The sequence below is a fragment of the Lepisosteus platostomus genome, chromosome 10 (assembly GCF_059453375.1).
Source record: "Lepisosteus platostomus isolate fLepPlt1 chromosome 10, fLepPlt1.hap1, whole genome shotgun sequence".
Classification (NCBI taxonomy): domain Eukaryota; kingdom Metazoa; phylum Chordata; class Actinopteri; order Semionotiformes; family Lepisosteidae; genus Lepisosteus; species Lepisosteus platostomus.
This window is the reverse complement of record NC_142620.1, coordinates 21614647-21634601: the sequence shown is the minus strand read 5'-3', so window position 1 is coordinate 21634601 and position 19955 is coordinate 21614647. Positions and strand designations below refer to the sequence as shown.

General features: G+C 41.9%; 1 protein-coding gene across 4 annotated transcripts in view; it reads right to left on the bottom strand.

Annotated features, from left to right (window-relative positions):
* The window catches only part of plekhh1 (pleckstrin homology, MyTH4 and FERM domain containing H1), a 70478-nt gene that overhangs the window by 3289 nt on the left and 47234 nt on the right, over nucleotides 1–19955 (bottom strand). For all 4 annotated transcript variants that reach the window (XM_088648785.1, XM_088648787.1, XM_088648788.1 and 1 more), the window contains 16 exons: nucleotides 19374–19460; nucleotides 18868–19026; nucleotides 18614–18694; nucleotides 17576–17755; nucleotides 16719–16830; nucleotides 15750–15862; nucleotides 13334–13510; nucleotides 11172–11269; nucleotides 9952–10129; nucleotides 8925–9080; nucleotides 8139–8236; nucleotides 7420–7561; nucleotides 5877–6019; nucleotides 4294–4423; nucleotides 1497–1583; nucleotides 576–722 (listed from right to left, as the gene is read on the bottom strand). In XM_088648785.1, coding sequence (XP_088504911.1) covers nucleotides 576–722; nucleotides 1497–1583; nucleotides 4294–4423; nucleotides 5877–6019; nucleotides 7420–7561; nucleotides 8139–8236; nucleotides 8925–9080; nucleotides 9952–10129; nucleotides 11172–11269; nucleotides 13334–13510; nucleotides 15750–15862; nucleotides 16719–16830; nucleotides 17576–17755; nucleotides 18614–18694; nucleotides 18868–19026; nucleotides 19374–19460 — 2088 coding nt within the window. The remainder of the gene's footprint in view (nucleotides 1–575; nucleotides 723–1496; nucleotides 1584–4293; nucleotides 4424–5876; nucleotides 6020–7419; nucleotides 7562–8138; nucleotides 8237–8924; nucleotides 9081–9951; nucleotides 10130–11171; nucleotides 11270–13333; nucleotides 13511–15749; nucleotides 15863–16718; nucleotides 16831–17575; nucleotides 17756–18613; nucleotides 18695–18867; nucleotides 19027–19373; nucleotides 19461–19955) is intronic.

The window sequence follows — 19955 nt, the reverse complement described above, 5'->3', positions numbered from 1 at the left end:
ACCCCCTTTCTGCTGATAACTGACTCATGAAATAAATACAAAAGGAAAGCCTATAGCCTAAATGCCTAGTTGTCATTAAAACATTAAGAATTAATGTTTAACATTATTAACATTAATGAACAGAACACGCCAGTAAACGTTAAAGACATTAATAGTCATTATTAGCTAAGGATTCTTAACTAATTTCAAATGGGGTTAAGAAAAGATTCCCTCTGTGGTTTATAGAACGTCTACCTGAAATTGTTTTAGTCCAGTTTTATGCTCTCTTGCAAAATAAGATTGGAAGAAACCGTTAATGTAATGGCAACACAAACACCAGTACAAGTCTAAAAATATAAAATAGGAAGGTTCAGAATATGTTTATTTTATAGCTCCAGTACAGGCAACTTAGAATAGCTATGGGTAAACCTCTAAATGTTCAATAAAGTACATTGATATGTGTAGTTAATGAAAACTGATCTAGATTTAAAACAAACAAAACATGGGCTATTTGAGGAACAATTACAATGTTTTTTGTAGAGATTCTGAGACTTCTGCAAAATGTTTTCTTTGCTCTAGTGGTAAACCACACTTACCTTAGGCTTTGCCATTGCAAACACTAGTTTCTCAAGGGTCTTCTTTCCAGAGTTTCGGTCTTTAGCTTGGCTGACCACTATCATAAAATCGTCATGGCAACCTCCAAAGGTGACCACGGACTGATATGAATAAGTCATCACCAGGTGCTGGAGCAGAAAGAGAAGGATTGTTTTAAAGATGCAGTGCAGTAAAGAAGTTCGGATGTGTAACCACTAACTTAAACGTCATTCTAGTGAACTAATTAAGATTTTATTAAGACTTATTAAAATAATAACTTCTTTTTTCAAGTTCAACTTAAAATAAACTTTGTTACAGATTCAGATTTTGTATTCTGGTTATTTTTTAAAAGCATGCAATGCCAAACTTATGTAACTCGAAAGTTCACAGCTCCTGCAGTTGTGGTGCAAGCCTTAATATTTATTATTCCTCAGCTATTTAAATTCTCTTTAAGGAAGCATCAGTCAAATCCAAGTCTGTCAGTTCCTTCTTTTGTTTTTGCTTGTTTTAGGTGAAGAGGTCCAATTTTTTTTTAAACCCACATGGATGGAAACAAACTCAGCTGCTCAAAATGTCACGCCAAGATTTTATTCCTACAACAAACAGTGGCTGTGGTCTAATTCATCTGCCTATGATGAGATACATGGATGTGTAAAGAATAAAAGTGGAAAATAAAAAAAGTCTAAACAATTCTGAACATTTTACAATTGACTAAAAGGTTGAGACTGGCTGTACCCAGATATACCTGACGAAACCGAAAGGTGCTTAAATACAGTAAATTAAGTATGAAGACTATTAGTAAAGAGAAGCTGCTGGATTTAAACAATGTTGTTTCGCTACTTTAATTACACCTAAGTTACCCAGTTAGACACAAATAAGACAAAATGTAAAAAGCAGCTTATAAACAGACGTCTTTCCCACACCATGGTGTTATACTCCAGCACGCTGAGTCCGTCCTCGCTCACGGCCAGCCAGAGTGGAGCCTCCTCTAAGGGGGACGGGGGGACAGGCTGCAGAGACAAGGACAGGTTTAATTAGAGAGAATCATTCATTCTGTGTGTTCAGCCTGGGCCTTATGAGGATTAAAGAGGGACAATCCGAGCGTGGGGGACCTCACGGATGAGGTCATTGTGAGGTCCAGTTTTGTTGCTGTGGGTTACATCTGGGAAAAGTTTTCTCACACAGCTTTCTTAGCTGTGATAGATGCTAGCCTGGCTAGAAATAAAGGAACATACAAACCCAGTTTGTGGTTGATTAATACTTCCAGTTTACTGAAGAGGTGGATTGTAATAATAAAGAGTTATCTGACAGTATGTATGAAATAGGTGTATGTTCGAAAATGTTATGTACTATTACCACATGTGTGTGTTAATAGTGAATCTTAGCTAAAATACTCAGAGTAGGAGTTGGACAAGAATTTGTGGGTTAAAACATTGTAGTAGAAAACATTGCTGCCCCTTAAATGGACTACTTAACTTCCTGATATTTGTTGCACAGAACACAAGGAATCTTACAAATAAGAGGAGGACATTTGAACCTCTGTCACGCCCTCTGCAGCCAGAGGGCGCTCCTTCTCTGTCCTGTCCTTAGTTTCCTGTGCTTTGCTGTCCTTCTAGTGTCTCTCTCTCTGGGGTTATATATTTCCGGGTCTCTCATTCACCTTCACTCAGCATTGATGTTCGGATGTCCTGAGACCAGCTAGCACCAGGTCGCCCCACGTCCGCTGCCTGAGGGCATTGGTTTCTATACGACTACTGAACTGCTGAGCCCAGGCTAATCCCCCGTTCCGCTGCTACGCATATGGGTCTTTATCCGCTCTCCTGCCTCTCCACGGTTCGTCCCTTCCGACATCCGTGACAGAATGCTGAGCCTCCTACCGACCCCGCGAGCGGTGCTTTTTGTTTTTCTGCAGTATTTTTTCTCTGGGCTTTTTTTTTCTCTCAGCTCTCCTATTCTAATTGCGGGATGTTTTTTCCGACTCCTGTGCCTGTGAGTGGGCTGCGGCCTGGCTTTCCTCTGGTTGTCTTTCCGGCATCCATGAATGAATGTTGAGCTGGCCCTCCTGTCTGCATAGCTGGATATCACTCCGGTCATCCGTGCCTGTTAGCGGGCCGTGTGCCTGGCTTTCCTCGGGTTGTCCACTCTGATATCAGCGATAGGGTGGTGAGCCTTTTTTCCCTCTTCCATTCTAATTGCTGGATAACACCTTCCTGACATCCGTGCCTGTAAGCGGGCTGCGGCCTGGCTTTCCTCGGGTTGTCTTCTGCCGATATCAGTGTTAGTCTGGTGAGCCTTTTTCGCCGTTCCTCCATTCTTATTGCTGGATATCACTCCGGTCGTCCGTGTCTGTGAGCAGGCTGTGTGCCTGGCTTTCCTCGGGTTGTCCACTTCAATATCAGTGATAGAATGTGAATATGCCCTTTGCCCAGTCTGCAGTATTTTTTCCCCCGGTTTTTGTGCTTTTATTCTTGTGTTTTGATTTTTCACTTCCTGGTTTCCCCTTCTCTATGGTCCCCCTGTCCCGTGTGTCTTGGAACTTTTGGTTCCTATCTGTTTTTTGTGGGTTGTTTCCCTGGTCTCCCAGGTTTATGTTTGTGCTTGTGTACTTGTCTTTTTTGTTTTAAGCCTCCAGAGCTCTACCTGACCCCCCCTTCCTCTACCCAATAAAGGTTTATACCCTGGAGGAGGGGGCAGCTCTCAGTCATGGACTCCCGGAGGTTTCCTTTCAGTTAAATGAGGTTTTTCCTCCCCCTAGTGCTGTGCAGCTCACTTATTTGTATAGGCGTCAGGAGCCCCCCATGAAGGGGGAGGGGGTACTGTCACGCCCTCTGCAGCCAGAGGGCACTCCTATTCTGTCCTGTCCCTAGTTTCCTGTGCTTTGCTGTCCTTGTGGTGTCTCTCTCTCTGGGGCTATATATTTCCGGGTCTCTCATTCACCTTCACTCAGCATTGACATTCGGATGTCCTGAGACCTGCCTAGCATCCAGGTCGCCCCACGTCCGCTGCCTGAGGGCATTGGTTTCTATACGACTCCTGAACTGCTGAGCCCAGGCTAATCCCCCGTTCCGCCGCTACGCATATGGGTCTTTTCCGCTCTCCTACCTCTCCATGGTTCGTCCCTTCTGACATCTGTGACAACCTCTAGCTCATTTGGTTGCTCTTAGCTAAATGACCCAGGAATATCATCTAGCTGTTTCTTCCAAGAAGCCAGGGTATCGGCTTCAACAACATGGGTGGATAACATCTTCCAGATTCCCATACCCCTTTGGGTAAAGTACAGTAGGACCTTTTGTTCTCTGTTTAAAATGAACTTCCCTGTAGTTTCCACTTGTGTACGTAAAATCCAGTGCCAGAATTCTGTGTGCTGTTTTCATTCTAGCTTCAGCCTGGAATTGACATGCCATTTCACATTGCCTCTGCATAAGGACTCAACTGATCAAAGCAGGTGACAGCACACTCCTCTCGTTCCTTATTTGACAGCGATAATAACCACACAACAAAAAGAAATGAAAAGAAAACACGATTTTTTATGTAACTTGCATTCACTACAAATTTACCTTGTCTGTCTGAGGCTGTGAGAAAACAGGATCCTGGCAGGAGTAAAAACAGGAGTGCACAGGGCCGCATTAACGCCCTTTTGTCCTAATTGATAAGGCCAGAAAATTAAAAGTGGGGAAAATTAAACTGATTTCTGTCTTTTCCGTCTGTGCTGGCGTTTACCTTTGCAGTGAAGAGCTTGGCTCCAAACAGAGACCACTTGCGGGCCACCGTCAGGTAGATCCGCACGCACTCTGCCGCACTGCAGCCCCGCAGGACCATCCACTTTGTGGCCAGTCTGTCAGCCAGCCGCCTGCCAACCAAATCCAAAAGCACATTCCCTCAGCTCCGAACTTTTCAAAGCAAAACGCACATTTAACATATTGTTCACACCCACCCACTGCGAGCCTTTGACCATGTCTGATCTGCACCTTTTTCTTTAACAGTTCTCGCTGGTGTTCCCCACGATTCGTGATTTATCACCATCCGCTGCTGCCTAAAGAGGATCCGCCCAAAAAACAACTCCCCTGTGAAGATGACACACTGTTTCCATCGCGGGAACAAGCAACTGTCTGGCAGGCTGCAGTGATGTTAACAAGCACTGTGCAGCTAACGCCAATCTGTCTCAAACTCAGTACAATAACAGACGCTCGGGCCAGGTCTGCAATGGCACTGTGTTCCTTCAGATTTCCAGGGCACTTTGGAAACTGATCCCTGTTCTGCATGATCTCACTATTCCCGATTGTCTTGTAGGGCTGATCTCCCCTCTGGCTGAACCTGCTGTTTCACACATGTCTTCCCCTCCAGCTGGCTGCACTGACATCGCTTCCAAGCAGAACCTGTCTGCCAAAAGTCAGATATTTAAACATTTTAAACTATCATTTTAAAGGCTTCGTTTCTGTTTTGTCATTCGTCATCTACAAGACACAGCCTCTGGCCCCTGCTTTTCACACCAGTAGCATCACGGTTTTACAATGTGTGTAAAGAGAGTGGACAGGGAAGTGTCCATCTACAAAACCAATTCCACAGCAAAGCAGTCAATGCAAACAAAAAAGAAAAGAAACAAACTACTGCCAACTCTAAAGAAGAACATGTGATTATTCTGAGGATGCACCTCGCTCAAATCGCTTTTTCTCTCTTAACTGGAAGTATAAATACTGTGGTATGCCAAGACACATTTATGCTTCTAATCCTGGTTCCACAGGAACACAGTGTCTACTGATTTTAGTTCAAGCTGAGCTCTACATCTCCAGTACTAGCTGATAACTTATGTTAACCTCTTGCAAATTTAGACTTTCATTGAACTTATTTCCGTAACCAGTCAGTGTCAGATACTGTATATCCTACTTCAAGGGCGCTGTTTCTAAGACCTTCAGCACACAAAGCTTTACACAGCCTCTCCTTAACTTACTGAGACTTCTGACTGATCTGACACAGGTGGGAATGACACTGAAGGCAGGCACATAAGTAAGCAGCAATATCACCTTGCAGTTCACAAGTGGCAACCCACTAAAACTAAGGGTGTGTGAGCCTGGCCAGTATTTGGATGGGAGACCTCCTGGGAAAACTAAGGCTGCTGCTGGAAGAGGTGTTAGTGGGGCCAGTACGGGATGCTCACCCTGTGGTCTGTGTGGGTCCTAATGCCCCAGTATAGTGACGGGGACACTATACTATACACTATGTTTTGAGTGCTTATGATGACTGGGTAGACATCTAGAATTTCCTGAAAATCAGACAGATCCACTTTGGGTTCTGAGTTTGGGTACCTGAGCTGTTCTGGGGTGCAGTCCTGTCTATAGCGCCGGGGATAGAACCGGTCTAGAGCCTGCAGGAGGAGCTGCTGCATCTTGGCCTGTGAGGAACCCCCAGGGCTAGAAGGTACAGGCCGGTCCAGGTCTCCATGTTCCACCTGGAGAGAGATATGGCCACCCCTTTAATGAACTTGGGAGAATCTTTATAGAGAAGCCCAGTGAAAGAATGGACAAACCCTTTCAAGCAAAAACACTAACACAGTGAAACCCAGAAACCCAGAAATGACAGTAAGCTAACAGTTTGAGAAAAATGTAAAATGTACTGAAAGTATCATAGATAGACAAGTTCCTCAGAGAAACATCTGTAAGCGATATTTACATGTAATTCATGACCAACTACAGTCAGTGTCAAAAAAGTTTTTAAAAGGCTTGTTTAATTCTAAACACACGTGCAACTTTGCCAGCACATGCAGTGTACCACCATAAAACCTAAGCTTTAGATCTCTGGTCTGGTTATGCAGCCAGTGATGATGGTGCGCCACTTGGCAGTATGCTTCCCTTTGAACTGAAATTCCAAACTAATGCCCAAGTGTGCAGTTGGGAAACGTTTGTAGAAGGTGTTATATTTCAGATGAGGATTTAACTGGAGTTCCCGTGCATGCTGTGGAGTTCTTTTGAAGGTGTAAACCCTATTGTCAAACCCTGTTTGGCCTAATCCAAAAAAAGGCTGGTCATTAGATCCGTAACAGGGCTCTATTCACACAGCATGTTACAAAAGTGACATTTTGATTGCAATGCAAGGCATTATGGTAGCACAATAACTGTTGCAGTGCTAGTGTACCATTGATTTCTCATATTTATAAACCAATCCAAACCAAACCAATCCATTTGAGCTTTCTAATGAAACTGAAAATCATCATCTAATGTCAAAATATTAAATCATAATCTTTGATGAATTTGAACATACCAAGAATGCAATCAAGTACAAGCAGTAAACATTTTTTACAGAGGATTAATTATTGTTCTGTTCAAAACAGAAAACAAATCAAAGATCACAATGAGTACTACAGCATCTTAACAAATTTAACAAATTTAGATGTTCCTTCCTAGAAAAAAAAACTAGACTGAGGTTAATTTTTCACAAAACGTCTCAATATCCTTGAAAGAAACATCACATTATACTGTAGCAAGTCATAACAGAGGATCTCACAAGAAGAGTGGACAAAAATTTAGAATGCCTACAGTAAGTTAATATATTTTAATATATACAAAGCTTACTCCTGTATCACAAGTTGTGTTGCATATGAATTGCACACTACTGTATATCAGGTTATTTTTAAACTACACATCCATATTCCTGGATCTTGAAGGCCCAGTGTGGCTGCAGGTTTTTATTTCTTCTCAGTTCTTAATGAACTGAAACAGATAGTTACTGGCTTAATCGGAGCTTCGCCCTTTTCTTTAGTTGCTGTTTCAAAGGGCCCCAAAAAGCCTGCAGACATAGCAGTTCTCCAGGACCAGGACTAGGCAGTCCTGTCATACACAAACCATCCCACACCTGGGACATGAGGGCAGCCATTTCCAGAGCCAGCTCCTTGTTGACAGGGAACCTGCCGTGCACCACTTCATCATTGACCTGATACGCCAGCAGGAGGCGCTCTCGCTCCATCTCCCCTTTGGCCTGGGCACGGAAACACATCCTGTGCAGAGCAAATGAATCGCACTCAATAGTGTGCTGTCTTGTCCCAGTAAGCAATACAGTGAGAGTTTTCTTCAAGTTCATCCTGATTTTCCCTCTTATGTAAAATATAACAATCTAAAATGGAAATATGAGTATTGAAATAATAATAATGCAGTATTGTACAAAGCAGTGTCATTTCACAACATAATGTACAGCTTAATAAATAAAAACAGCTAAGACAGCAAATAACTCTTAATAAGCTTTTATCTTTTTGACATTTTGATATATCCTACCTATGCATTATGATAATGTACATGAACAGCAAAATGCTGTTTCTTTTCTTATTGGAAATCCATTTTTGCAATGTAGTTTTTAACCAAATTGGAATGATGTCTTTCAGCATTCCAAAATAGCAGTTTCAAACTGGCATTGATCATATTTATAATATATTACAAATATATTAATTTATTTAAAAAATGTTAACAACGAGTTCTTCAAAATTCTTTTTTTTTCACTAAAATTCTGCTTAGTAGAAACAGGCAATGCATTAAGGCAAACAAGGGGGTCTGTGAATGAGAACCACCAAATAAGTGTACCTGCTCTTATAGGTCAGCCGAACAATCCTGGTTCCTTCATATTTTCCTGGGTGAAGTTCCTTCAATGCCTGCTCCCACTTTGAAATCACATCACAGATCTACAGCATGGATCAAAAGAAAATCTAACCACTTTGGCATAACAAACAATGTACAGACACCAACGAACCGAGCCAGCAGGTTTGCAGAAGGAAGGACAAAACCCAGTAAACACCCATGTGAACACGCACAAGAGCTGCGAGGCAGCAGTACTAACTGCCACACTGTCTGTTTAGAGTATTTGGTCAAACATGATTAATTATAAGGATATAATAATAATAATAATTGCTTACACTTATATAGCGCTTTTCTGGACACTCCACTCAAAGCACTTTACAGGTAATGGGGATCCCCTCCACCACCACCAATGTGCAGCATCCACCTGGATGATGCGACGGCAGCCATAGTGCGCCAGAACGCTCACCACACATCAGCTATCAGTGGGGAGGAGAGCAGAGTGATGAAGCCAATTCATAGATGGGGATTATTAGAAGGCCATGATTGGTAAGGGCCAATGGGAAATTTGGCCAGGGCGCCAGGGTTACACCCTTACTCTTTTCGAAAAACGCTATTTCGAGATATAATATACAAAATAAATTTGACCATTGACCATTGTGTTTTATAACTCAGGTTGAACATCTGCCATTGATCAATGCCTTTTAGTTGTAAACCCGGGGTTTCACACTGGGTTTGTGCAGATTACAGCCACAGCAAACCCGTGTTGTTGAAGGAGAGGCGCCGTGTCCGTACCTTGACGTTCCCTTGCAGGCAGTGCTCCAGGTCCTTCCCGGAGGGGTCGTCCGTGAACAGCGCGAATCCCGAGAGTGCCGGCTTCCTCATCCCTGCCTCCTGGTTCAGAGTGTTCAGGAACTCATCTACTGTGGTGGAGCCGTCAAAGCCCACAACCTGAAGAGACATGGTGAGGTTGCAGGGGGATCATTGTACAAACTCCACCCATCAATTTTCTAACTTCTTCATCCAACTCCGGGTAGAGGGGGAGCTGTAGCGCCTATTCCGGGAAGCCATGATTGTAAGGCAGGATACACCCTGGATGGGACACAATCCATCGCAGGACACAAAGAATTTCAAACACACACACTCAAACTACGGCCAATTTTCCCAGAAGGCAATTAACTTATCGACATTTCTTTGGACTGTGGGAGAAAACAGGAGCACCCACTGGAAACACACGTACTCATGGGGAGAACATACAAACTCCACACACATAGTACCTCAGACCCAGAACTGAACTCAAGGCCCTGGTGCTAAGAGGCTGTGCCACCATACCATATGTCTTTTTGCTCAACAGAGGACAGCAAAAGACATTTTGATCTTGAGATCAAAGCTTGCTGTTTTCATTTATGGAAATTTAATACAATGATTTCTGACAAGAAAAGGCCCTCCAGCCTAACAAATTTCCATTACTGTGTGCATTCCAGTCCTGGCAGTTGTGTTGAGTTTTGTGGGTAACTTTTAAAATCCCTCATAAAATTTGAAAGGTTTCTATGAAGTCTTTTTCAGCCTAGTCTAAAAAAAAAGATTTTATTCTTCAGTCTTATCTGATAAATCAAAATCCTCAAAGGCACTGACAAAGTCAACCCACTGGGTTTCTTCTGAAAGAACCATGAAACATGAGACAGGAGGCACAAGAAGAAACTACATGGAGGTGCATTTAAAACTGAAAGCAGAAGACACATCTGTACACAAAGGGTTGTAGGAGTATAGAGCAAACCGATGCTAGCTTTTGCTCTACTGCATTCTGCCAACTGTATTGTACCTGGTAGGTGGAGTTCATGAAATGGACAGGGATGCTGAAAGGCAGCGAGTGGTGATAAGGGTTCCTCAGGAGGATGGACATGATCTCCAAGCGGGAAGGCTTGGCTTCACGGTCTCCGTTCTGAAGCGTACGTTCCACAGACCTCTGACAGTAGATGGCATACTTGCCAACTTCATTCCTAACATGGCAGAAGAGCAAAGAGAGACTAATTGTCACCAAGAGCTGCCAGTCAAAAATAACCCAGTTCATACAACTGTTTTCAACTCAGCTTGGCCACTAGTTATTCTTTGTTATTGGGCTGACACTTAAGTGTGGATATGCAGTTGTACTCAGAAGGTCAGAAGGCTTTGGAAAACAGTTTGCTGTGGCTTTCGGTCCTGACATTTTGTTTAAAATTAAAATTCATTCTACAAACACACAACTCTTCGATTTCCATTTTAATTTTGATTCCTCTTTCTGCAACAAACCATCCTCAGGCAAAACCTTTTTTTCTCCTTTTACTGCCTCAATGAAATCCCCAATGTTAAAAGCACAAAAGGAAAACATTCACTCAATATATATTTCAAATGCTTTAATAAAAATGTGTAAGAGGAATATAGAACAAAAAAACAAAGTACTTGTCCTACACAAACAGGCTGAAGGAACTGAACCTTTTTAATCTTGAACAAAAAAGACTATGAAGTGACATGATGCAAATATTCAAAATCCTCAAAGGCACTGACATAGTCAACCCAGTGGATGTCTTCAGAATCAATAGTGAAACATTAACCAGAGGACATAAGTGGAAGTGCATTTAAAACTGAGACATGAGGTACGTCTTTACCCAAAGGGTTGTGGGAGTCTGGAACAAGATACACAGCCATGTTGTTGAAGCCGATACCCTAGCTTACTTCAAGAAAAGGCTACATGAGATCTCTGAATCAGTTACTGACTTCTAAAGGGGTTAGATGAGCCAAACTGCCTTTTGTTTTGTTTTCCTTAGTTCTAAAGGAAATTGGGTTCTTAAAATCCAGGTCTGACAACCCGAAAAAAATATTTTCTTTTGCACAATAATTTGAATCCTGAGAACCTTAAGTCAATCTGCATTAAGGAGTCCTACTGCCCCTGACAAAGTAGCTGTTTTTGTGAATTTCCAGTGCTGTGTATCCTGAGCTCCCTAGAATTGTTCTCATAGCAAAAAAACAGCCGGGAGAGAGTCTGCCACCTCCTTGTCAGCGTACCTTGGGTCGGCGTGGCGTTGCAGATACACTCTCAAATACCAGAGGAAGTGATGCTGAGGCAGAAAGAGAGCAACACACACAGACAGCAGCTGCCAAACCTGAAAAAATAACACACAGTGTGGGCATGACAAACAAGAGAAGGCTTTGGTATCAAATCACGACACAGTAAAATGCAACAGTACTGTAGGAATGCCCTGCTTCTACGAGGACATACTAATGAGGCAGGTGTGTGTGGCCTCCATGGAGATATTGACTGGTGGGCCAGCACAAGAATATAGAGATGCCCCTGTGTCCTCAATATCTGGTCAATCAGTCAAGCATACACCACATGCCTGGTGGCTGCTTGACTGTCAGACTGACAGTCAGTCACTCTGTTTTTATTCCAGCCCAGTTCACAGTTAGATAGGTATTTTACAGTCCACCGCTGTGGAAATTTTGTCTTTGGCTGCTCTCACAGAAGGACAAAACACACAATCAAAACATAAGAGTCCCATAAAATCACAATAACAGCATGTGACACATAAATAGATGGATAAAAAAATAGGTAGAGGGAAGAATACATTTTCATACTTTCATTGAGTAGTTTTATTGCAGAGGGGACAAAGGACTTCATATAAATGTTTTTATTTGAATTTGGCATCCTATATCGTCTTCCTGATGCGAGTATTATGAATTGAGAATGGAGTGGATGTGTGGAGTCAGCTGTAATGTTCTTTGCTGTACTATGATATAAGTCACAGAGCAGAGGCTGCTGTTTCCCAATTATTTATCCTGCCATTTTCACAATCCTGAACAGTTTGGTTTTGCTTTTCAACCCCAGGTTTCCATGCCAAACTGTCTTGTTAAATGCCAGGATGCTCTCAACAAGGCAATTACACAACTGAACTTAATAATAGGATTAAATCAAACTGTTTTTTCAACAGTTTTCAGCGCTTAAACACATTGGAGGTCAACTTTAAAGCTATTGCTTAACAGCTAAAATATCATCACAAACATACTGTACTCACAAACACTCGAATAAAATAGCTTGTTAGTTCAGTTAAGGTTTTAATTAAGTTAAAATTAAGTTTTAATTAAGTAATTAAGCTCAGCTGGATTGAAAGCCAGCAGGTGTCTGGGCCTCTAGCACCAGGATTTGGACTCTTGTTCTAGAAACTCTCATTTCTTTCGTAAAGATTCTTTTGTAAAAAATAAAAACAAAATGCTAGAAGTATGAACACAAACTGACCCTCCAGCAACCTGCTCAGGACCAACCCTGTTCATAGCATCTACTTTGAGGTTCCAAAAACACATGCAAACCTATATTAAAACAGATCGCCACTAACCACATTACCCATCAGTCATTAAGAAGCATGTTTGCGTTCACTCTTGTAGCGTTTTGCGATGCAAAACAGAAAACAGCAGCATATTTTTAGCGGCGTATTATCTTTTCATCCAAATCAACTTTACCCCCCCACTTTGAAATCATCAATTGCTAATCAACTTTGCTTTACTGCTACGGTACATACGCAGCAGTGCGGTAGGTCAGCTTGGTCCTGCTGCTTTGGGAAAATCCCGATTTAAGTTGGCTTGTGACAGAGCTCAGACCACAACCGCCAACTTCTAGACTATTGGGCTCAATCTGCAGGTAGCAAGAGGTTTCAATGGAAGAGCTGCTCAAGGGAATTCTCAAAACCCGGCAGCCAAAGAAAGATTTGTTAAGTTACGTAAAGTAGGGATCACAACTTGAGCCCCGGAGGACTAGAGGGTTTGTGGTTTTCCTTTCACTTAAGCCCATAATTGCCTAATTGAGCTCATTATTTGTTTAAGTGGAGAAACTGCAGCCTTTCCTTGTTCTTGAGAAACTGGAGATATAAATAGAATTAGACAACCTGCTGGACAGAGCCCTTGCATTGGACTCTGCTGATGTACAGTATATTATAATAACTTTAAATTTAAAACACAAAATGTGATTTCTATTGAATTATACTACAATATTATTTCATTTATCAGAGTGGGAAAATGCCTTTGTCTTTGACTGCATACAGTATGCCTCTTGGCTCAATTTACATTTAAGAAAATTCCTTCTTCTAAAGCAGCCATTTACAGCAAGTTTCCGGAAAGACAGGGAGGATGCTGGTTTAGAGAGGAGCTTCTGCTCTTCCAGTTAATCCTGCACCCACCTGGATGAGAGAGTAGTTCTGGGGCTGCCTGTGGCTGGTCTGTTTGATGAGCTGACAGTAGATCTCGTTCTGTAACTCTGGGTGTGTCAGGCATACTTGCAAAGCATTCTGGGCCAGGGACATGTGATAGTCAATGGAGGGTGACTCCACTAACACGTTGATGAAGAGCTGACAAGACTGTAAGAGAAAAGGTAATTTTTGCCATTGGCAAATGATTATTCCACAATGGAGGAACCTATGCAACTTTCATTCTTCCCTGCATCCGTCTCTGAATGGGGAGAGAGACTAGTAGTTGTTTGAAACTGGATTCCGGAGGTCCTTGAGAAAAAGCTGGATATGACATTTGGAATGATCAATACGGTATGGTATTAAAACCAAAATGGCAAAGAAAAAGAAAACAACTTGTACATTCTCTTGAAATTTGAATCTCTCACTCTTAGAGTGCTTTAACAGTTTGTGACAGCAGGGGTCAGCCCATCATCACTGACACTTCATATTTCAAACATTACCCTGTCTTTCCTAGCATAAAGCAGATTTTAATAGCACAAAGACATATGAAGACTGAGCGATGTATTTAGGTGTTCATGCATTGGCATAAAGTTTAATTCAATTCTGGATTACAAACATCAGTAAAAAAAGTATCCTTTAATAATTTCCCTTGCCCTTTAAAAGATTTTCAGACATCCCTGAAATTAAAAACAATACCTCATGTTCAGTTTTTAAAAGTAAATATTTGGCTAAATCAAAAGATTGTGAGGCAAATTAATCTCTGAGGCTTTGCAATACTCTTATATTTTCCACTGAAAAACAATAAACTCACTTTCTTCCTCTGCATTCATGCGCTGGTAAGAAAATCTTGTTAATTCAAGTTTTAGCACATTGGTCCAATATTGCATAACTAAACACTCTTGCAAACACACAACTCTAATCACTGTAGGTTTAACACTACTACACTATAGGAAATCCACTGAATTGCAAACATAATCACAACGAACAGCATTCGCATTATGCAGTGGCTGAGAACATGAAGAAAAGCACATCTCATTGGAGTAACAGACACTGCTGTAATCTCCTGCTGCCTGGCTGACTGTCAACACTTTCTGTGAATGATATCTGTGGGGTGGTTTCTGGGACAAGTTCAAGGTTCTGAGATACCCATTCAAGTTTTCGGTCTGTCAGATGTCTCAGGAAGGAGAAAAAAAGCCACCCTTTACCCATCTTTTCCCATCCAACAGCTTGGACTTAAGGCCTGGACTCACAGCCACAAAAGTGCCCTGCCCTGAACGAATAATACGAATAAATTCATGTGGCATAAGAAAGAGAACAGAACCATTTTCAGAAGAAAAGATAGTGGAAACATTTTTGAAGCAGGTAAATTGGACTGCCAAAATCAGGCATGTTTTTTTCATATTTTTTATACAACATGAACATATGACTTAAACAGTGCATTTATAGAGCAGACAAGAAAACTGCTTTCTTGAAATACAGTTACCTTCAATAAAGGGCAATTGTAAACCACATCTGAACAGCATGTTTATAGTGAGCTCACCACACACCAGCTATCAGTGGGGAGGAGAGCAGAGTGATGAGTGATGAAGCCAGTTCACAAATGGAGATTATTAGGAGGCCATGATTAGTAAAGGTCAGGGGGAAATTTGGCAAGGACTCCCTGGTAACACCCCTACTCTTTTCAAGAAACGTCCTGGGTTTTTATTGACCTAAGAGACTTAGGACTCTCATCTGAAGGATGGCGCCTTTTTACAGTACAATGTCCTCGCTGGGGCATTAGGATCCACACAGACTGCAGAGTAAGCACCTCCTACTGGTCCCTCTAATACCTCTTCCAGCAGCAACCTTTGCCTTCCCAGGAGGTATCCCATCGATGTACTGACTAGGCTCACACCTGTTTAACTTCAGTGGGCTGCCAGTTTTGAGATGCAGAGTGATATGTCTGCTGGCAACTAGTGATACCACTACTTAGGACTCTTTTTATGGCTGTTCTATGATGCAGTAAAGGAACCTGACTAACATCCTGGGATTCGTTCAGCACATTCTGAAAACCAGTTATGTTTCGAACGTGACATCCTTCCAGAACCTGCTGTCATTTTTGCCTTCCTAATTCATTTTATATTAGTAATAAAAATAAATACGAAATAAATAAAAAAAGGTTTAGTACCCGATGTCCTCCACACAGACTAAAGAAATAGATTCTTCTCTGTGGGAAGAAAGGGCATGCATGTGAATCGGTAATGACAACGTACATGACCTTCCCTCAAGCTCTGTGGAGGGATATTGGGGTAAGCTTGTAAACTTGTACAGATAAGTGCCTGCCCCACTGTTTCTACATGCCCTGAAGGAGTTTTCCCAAGTCTCAGTCAAAACAGAGAGCAGGACTGTTGTGAGAAAGCGACCTCACCTTGAACAGCTTCAGGGCCTCTGTCTGCAGCGCCTCTGAGGGCAGTGTGGTGAGTGGGGACAGCAGACCCTCCTTACTGTAGCACAACACAGGGTGCTTCCACATCGGGGAGTCTGGGGGACACACAGCACATTATTACACTCTTCACAGGGCCTGAGCTGGATTAGAAATCATTGAACCTCTTACCACAGCTTATCCACCACACAACACATTTCCCCTGCTCTGGCACATATAGAGTTACACTGATCTCATGTCACACCAGACTAAATGTGATCTACAGACACGCAACCATGTTTATTGTTTATTTGGTGAAGTTAAAACATTTTAAAATTGCAAACTTCAGCATCAAATTAAGGAAAACAGACAGATGGGGCTATCATATTATTGGGTATAATTTATATCCTGCAATTCATCTGTATCAGGTCAACTGCTTCTTAAGTTTTATCACACAAATCAGACCATTTCTGGACTTTTCAGAACCAATTTTCACTCCTGGTCTTGTAAGGCTGCTGTGTCACCTGGTTTTCACTGGACGTTTAATGACTTTTTTGAATCACCTGCTCACTTACAATGTTCATGATAACCTTACAGTGTCGCAATGTCTTTACTCACCAACGGTCACAGGTTTATTTTTATATTTCAAGTCACCATACTGGAGCTTTGGGTTAGAAATTCTGGTCCAGAAGGAAAGAGCTACCAACAGGTCCATCAATAACCTTCACCAGGCCCAGCCTTGCTTAGCATCTGAGAGCTCACCCAGTCAGGTTACAGGATGGTGGAGCTACACCGGACGGTTCAGGCACACAAGACGATCACAGACAGTCAATCACATCAGACTCAAAAAGTGGCACCATCTGGGCCGTGGGCTTGTGTTCCAGACAAGCCCCTTTAATGACTGAGTCACACAAAAATAGTATTAGGCCTTGTGTCAGCGGACGAAGACCGAAGTACAAAAGGCGGTTTGCTTACCAGGGTCCCCATCTCGGTCGAGCAGTTTCCCAATGAGCTGCTCATATTCGGTGCCAACCTTCAAGTTGCCACTGCTTCCTGCCGCCACAGTCAGGTGGTAGAGCCAGGCGTCCTGGACGAGAGGAGAGAAAAACCTTGAACACCCATCTGTTCACCGTGTGTACATATTGTATGACCTAAAGAGGAGCCATTTTGTCCACTTCTGGGTGATATATTGGAACATAAGAACAGTTATAAATGAGTGGAACCCATCCAACCCCTTTGGTACTGTAGTTAGTAATTACTTTAATTAATACCAAGATCTTGAAAGCAGGATCTTGAAAGAAGCCAGGGCATCAGCTTCAACAACATGACTGAGCAGCTTGAAAAGAAGTATGTTTGTAGTGTTCTAATCTTCCTTAGGCATCCATTCAGAAAATGTTTCAAATCACTCACTATAATGCAATTTGATAGGTCAAGGTCAATTTCCAGTAAATAACAAAATTTCATGAAATATAAGGGATGTTACTGTAAAAAAAAAGTTTGTACAGGTTGTATTAATTAGTATTGTTATATTTTTTTGTTAAGGCACCAATAAAATCTACCCATTTTGCTTCTTCAGAATGGACAGTGAAACATAAATCAGGGGATGCAATTGAAGACTGCAGAGATGAGCATTTAAAACCAACAGCATACGGAGCACTTTAGTTCAGTTCAATTAAGTAAAGATCTTTCAGAGCAAAAATCAGAATATCCTTCAGCCCTAAAGATTCCAGCTTAACTAGTTGATCCATAACTCCTATCTCCACAGGGGCTCCCCCAGCCCATGGCAGGAGACCCCTGCTCCAACAGAAAGGAACAGCTGCTGGGGCACCCACCTTCTCCTGCTTGGTGCCGATCAGCAGATAGGTGGGGCTTTGCTCCTTGGGGTAAATGACCAGGGTGTAGTGAGAGGAGAGGAACCCCCGCCCCCCGGCCTCATAGTCCTCGTCAGAGTCACAGGATCGATCCACTTCCTCCACCCGCGCCTCCCTCACGCGCAGCTTTCCCAGGGGGAACTGATCCAGGACACACGGGGACGTTAGAGCACAGGGCACAAATCAAAGACTAGACTGCAGGTCGCTTTTGGAGTGAGGTGCAGTTAACACAAAGTCTGCAAGCTCAAAAGGAAAGTAAATGCAGACTAATGTATAAGAGTTTATTCAGGACAAAAAACAATAGGCAGTACGTGCCTCTTTACACACAGTGATGCCTAGGTACTGTATGTTTCGCAAGCTGATTCTTGCTCTTTTTTTGCAAGACTGTACTGAGCTTTGAGTTTCATGATAAATGATCTGGAACATAATTTTATTGGAGTCTTTCAGATGCTATGAAGACATATGTTTAGATGTTATCCATTTTGGAGTGTTTAATAAAATGAGCACTAAATAATTAGCGATTTTGGTCCAATCACATTCTTTGTGAAACCATTTTCACAACATTGATGGGATTTGCATGATGAACTGCCTCCCCTGCAGAATTAACATCACAGTTTGGCTGTTTTTCGGGTAACAAATATTTGTTTTTTGAAAATCAAACTCAAATCAGTAGGGATTGAATCACATAACTAATTGACAAATCTTGAAATATCAAACAGGCAAATAAGTGGATTAGTCATGGCATGATACAAATGGTTGCAATGAACCTAAACGAAGCAAAGCAATTAAAATTCCAATAATCATGCTAAACAAATGAAACTAGCTCATAACAAATTCTACAGGAGACACTTTGGATCCAGGGAACAAACAGAAAAAGTAATGGAACAAGTGATCACAGATTATGCCTTAATTCAAAAATGTCTTTGGACAAACTTTAGAAGTTCACGTCAAACAAATTTATCCAATCAAATAACTGTAGCCAGTAAAGAGACCTCCCACCTTATCATCCTGATTGCGGTAGTAGTAAAACACTTTCCCAATCAGAGAACACCACACTAGTTTAGAGTGGCCATGTTTCACCTGTTGAAGAACAATAAACAATAACACAGATTTTTTAGAACAGCTCAGAGTTTTGTCACATCATCAACTCTACATTCAAGCAAAGAAAAGCAGAGCTCATTATATGGTCAGATGAAACTAGTGAGATTCTTGATTTCGTAAATGTACAAAAAAGACTTTTTGAAATCTCTCACCTTGGTGAGCCAGCCTCTGACAGTGGGCTTGGCAGTAGTCTCCATGACGACAGGACTAGCGGCCTGCACCTTGAGGATGTTCTGTAGAACCCGAATCCACTCCTCCAAAATATTGGGAGAATCTGCTGTCAGGTAGTATGTCTTCTTCTCAGTGATAAGCTTAGGAGAAAACAAAGGAGTGTAACAAAAAGCATAATAGTTCCCATTTTTCCCATTTCAGTTTTTTTGTTGATCTTTTCAACCTTATTGTAAAATGTTCATACAATATGCCCACTTTAAAGTTGATAAACATTGGCATGCTGCTGCTCCAATGTGCCTTACTGGAGAGTTAGCAATGACTGGAGGAGTGATGTATCTCTCTCAGAGAGCACAGTTAGATCTAGGCAATAAAGCAAAGAAGAAAGCAAATGGCTCATCCTGTGACAATTCTCTAGCTTTAAATTCATTCATTACAGTCATTAAGATTCCATTTTTCTTGGGCACGGTACGGTCAGAACAGATCTCACCTGGAATGTCTGTGCCCCCTCCCCTCGAGCAATCCTGCACGAAGAATTCAGTTCTATCTGCCCCTGAGGTTTCCGGATGACATCGCTCTGAAAACATGAACACAGAGGAAAATTAACATGCCCTCCTGAGCAGCCATCTTAACCTTCATCCTTATCTGGACACTCATTGTTAAAGTATAGCCCTCACCTCAGCAACGAGTGGCAACCAGATCTAGCACATTCCCCCCATACATACTTCACATCAGGTGGAGAAGTGAAAAAATTGCTTCACCCGTTGAATTCTTGGGAAATTTAGACCAGATTTCTCTAGTCCGGAGTGGAATTTAACAGGACTCCAGGATTAACGCCTCTAGTCTTAGGGGTCAGTGCCTTGGGATTGTAGTGATTTGGTTAGGGCCTTCATTTAACTTCCCAACCAAATGATATTTTATGCACTTTTGTAATGCTCTCTGTAGCTTTTAAGAAGTTATTGGATAAAACCGGGAAAAAAATACAGAAAGCCTTAAGTTCTAAAATCAAAACAAACAAATTTCCAGCTTTCCCAGAGCAAAATTATGCTGCTGTGTTTTGAAAGCATAAGAT